Here is a 3001-nt window from a genome sequence, read left to right as displayed (position 1 = left end):
CTCCCACTACCACTGCGGCCATTGGAATCTTTAATACTTTTATAAGTCTTTTTTAACCCTTTCGAGACCGCGGAGTTTTCGTCTTAGCTTGACTGCTGTACCACTCCCCAAGAGACTCTTCTTTCTCGTGGTACGGAGCATTTTTGGAGGGCATTCGTTAAGAAGGGTCTCGCTGAACCTTTTTCGACCCCTCCACGGTGGGACTCCGTATTATCTCGGACTCCAAGGCTGCTATTCTGAATAAGCGTTGCAAAAAATAGCATATGCTATTCTGCGGGTCATTATTGCAACGACCCCGTATTCTTAATGAAGCGTAGTAATAATTTTGTTCGGAATAGCAGCATGCTTTTCCTTGCGCGAGCTATTTGGAAGCTCCGCCTCTTCCGGTATGAAAAACTTTCGGAACAGTTTGCGTAACCAATGAGGGAGAAGATATTTTATATATTTTTCTGTATTTTACGGAATATTGACTTGAAATTATAAATAATTGCTTTATTTACATTTAAAAATTATATTAAAATCTTGGATTTATATAATACTCTTTGAAAATCTCATTTAGGAAATCAGCTGTTTGTTGTGGCTGTGATAGATTTCACTATGGCTTCAGACAGGTGGGTTAGATTTTAATATTATTATGATAATAATGATTTATTGGGCATTAATATTGAATCAATACCTGTATCCGATCGGTTGTTATATTGTAACGTGAGATATTTGCTTTGCGAAGTAATCATTGAAAGCCAAATATGTTTGACTATCTTCGTAATTGTGTTAGGCTTCGAAGTCTGTTAGTTTTCTATTGACAGTTTTGACTCCCGAAATTCCGGTGTTTTTTTTGTGAGAAAATGTAAATCACGACGTTAGCGATGCATTCATGTGTCTCGATGTTTCAACCGCAGGAGTGGAAAGATGCTTAAAAAGCAAAGGGAGGTGATGGTGAATTATATGGTAGGCCACAGGAATGTGGCCCTTGGGACTTATGAAGGGGTCTTGGGCAAGGTGACGATGGAAAACAACTGGAGGGAGTTGAGGGACCTACTGAAGCTCCACGGTCCTGATAAAACTGAGGAGCAGTGGAAAAGGGTAATGCAAATGTTTTGATTTCTGATTTATGCTCACTGTCAATCATATTCCAAACAACCATTTCATACTATTAAAACAGGCTTGGAGGGACCTTAAAGCAAAGACGAGGGCAAAAAATGCCCGCTTGAACTCGGAGAGGACGGCCACCGGGAATACGCCGGTTAGTATGAGTGAAAACTTTGCTTCTCTTTTGCCTATGATTTAATTTTGTGTGAAGTTATTCTTACCCCTTGGTGATTGACAACATTTTTGATAAGCTTTTTCCACCGTGTTTTATGCCTATAAATCTATATTTATTCTTGTCAGGGTCACACTCCACCACTGAACGAGGTAGAGAAGTTAGTTCTCACAGTTATTGGAGTGGAGACGTCCACCCCAGCGGTGGAGCTGGGAATTCCACTACAGGTAAATTTTTCGGTCGACTTGTTGAACGTTATTTCAATAATCTTTTTGGAATTATAACCAATAATGACGATCTTCTAGGATAATGAGTGTGTTCAGGCGATAGTGGAAGAGGACCTTCCTCTGCAAACAGAGGTAATCGTTCTTGCTGTGAAGTATAATTTTGTATCATATATGAGAAAAGATGACTAATTTGTATCAGGCAACTACTACCACCAATTAGTATCACCTACTCGACAATCTGTATATTCTATTGTGAATGGTGTGTAGTGCATTAACTAATAAACTGAGTTTTTGCCAAATAGATTATTGTCGGATCACCAATTGCTGTGGAGATTGAAGATACAGCATTGGAGTCCCCTGCTCCTACAAGAGGTGTGAAATTCTTGTGTGCTCTTCTAATTATGCTTTTGAATGCTTAGTATTCATAATAATCGTTACTTTTATTCATCTGCAGGGCATGCTGCTGGTCGTTTTCAACTAAGTAAGTTGATAAGAAAGTTAAATTTTGGGTGAACTCTGTCCTCTTTTGTTATCCATAATTTTTTTTCTCTACATTAGCTCCTCCATCTAGCAGCAAGCAGAAGTTGGAAGATGCCTACCACCGGCTCACTGAAGCCGAGGCTTGGCAAAGAGAATCCTTAGAGGTGAGAATATTGGTGTCTACTATTATGGTATTTACCTATTTTCAACCATGTCCTGTCTCATTGCAATTGGATTATTACACATTTATTCAAAATCCTAAGGTATTGCAAAAAATTTGCAATTTTTAAGGGAAAGGCAAGAGGTTGCTGACGTGACCTCTTTCCAAAAGTTGGAAATAGAAAGGCAGCGCCTTGAGGTGGAGAAGGAGAGGTTGGCGCTGGAAAGGGAGAGGTTGTCCCTGGAACGGGCAAACAAAGGGACCCTGCAAGAGATTCTGCGGGTTGTCTCCAGGGCTGTGGACCCTGATAATGCCAGGGTCATAGTTTGCCCTTTCAAGGAGGTCGGAGTAAGTTGCCTCAGCTTTTAGTCTTGTGATTGATTACCCTATTATTTGGTAATTTTTTATTATTTTATTTCAGGGATCACCTCCTTCATAATCACTCTTTTGCATGTTTTGTTTATATCTTTCCTATTTACTTAAGCATTGCAGTGAATGCTATTTTCTTATTTTTTTTTATTACTCCCAGGGGATTTATAATTTTTGGGGTGCATAGGGTGTCCCAGAGGAATTAAAGCCATTTCATTTGAATTTGGATTTTGTCCTTTTGGTTCACCTCTCTCTCCCATGTATGCCTCCCCGTGGCGCACCCTGGGCAACTGTGGCAGTCCACAGGCTAAATACTTGAGAGAGCAGAAAGTAGCTTTGCTTATGGAATACCTCCTAATCTATGTTAAGTTCTTTTTGTGTTAGCATCTTGCCTGCTGATATTTCAGTCAACGATGGGGATAGTATTGCACCTACTGCAACAATTTAGATATACCTAATTTCTTCCGTTTCCAGGTCAACAGATTGTCATCCATATGCAGAGTT

General features: G+C 39.8%; 1 protein-coding gene across 1 annotated transcript; it reads left to right on the top strand.

Annotated features, from left to right (window-relative positions):
• The first annotated feature begins 873 nt into the window (after positions 1 to 873).
• Positions 874 to 1709, top strand: LOC124173182. Its single transcript, XM_046552703.1, has 4 exons — positions 874 to 1083; positions 1163 to 1243; positions 1390 to 1488; positions 1567 to 1709. Exons 1-4 carry the CDS (start codon positions 910 to 912, stop codon positions 1675 to 1677), a joined length of 465 nt encoding a protein of 154 aa, XP_046408659.1. The 5' UTR covers positions 874 to 909; the 3' UTR covers positions 1678 to 1709.
• Positions 1710 to 3001: the final 1292 nt, after the last annotated feature.

Source organism: Ischnura elegans (assembly GCF_921293095.1).
Source record: "Ischnura elegans chromosome 13 unlocalized genomic scaffold, ioIscEleg1.1 SUPER_13_unloc_4, whole genome shotgun sequence".
Classification (NCBI taxonomy): Eukaryota; Metazoa; Arthropoda; class Insecta; order Odonata; family Coenagrionidae; genus Ischnura; species Ischnura elegans.
Note: the sequence above shows the minus strand (reverse complement) of the source record. Positions and strands in the feature narration are given on the sequence as shown.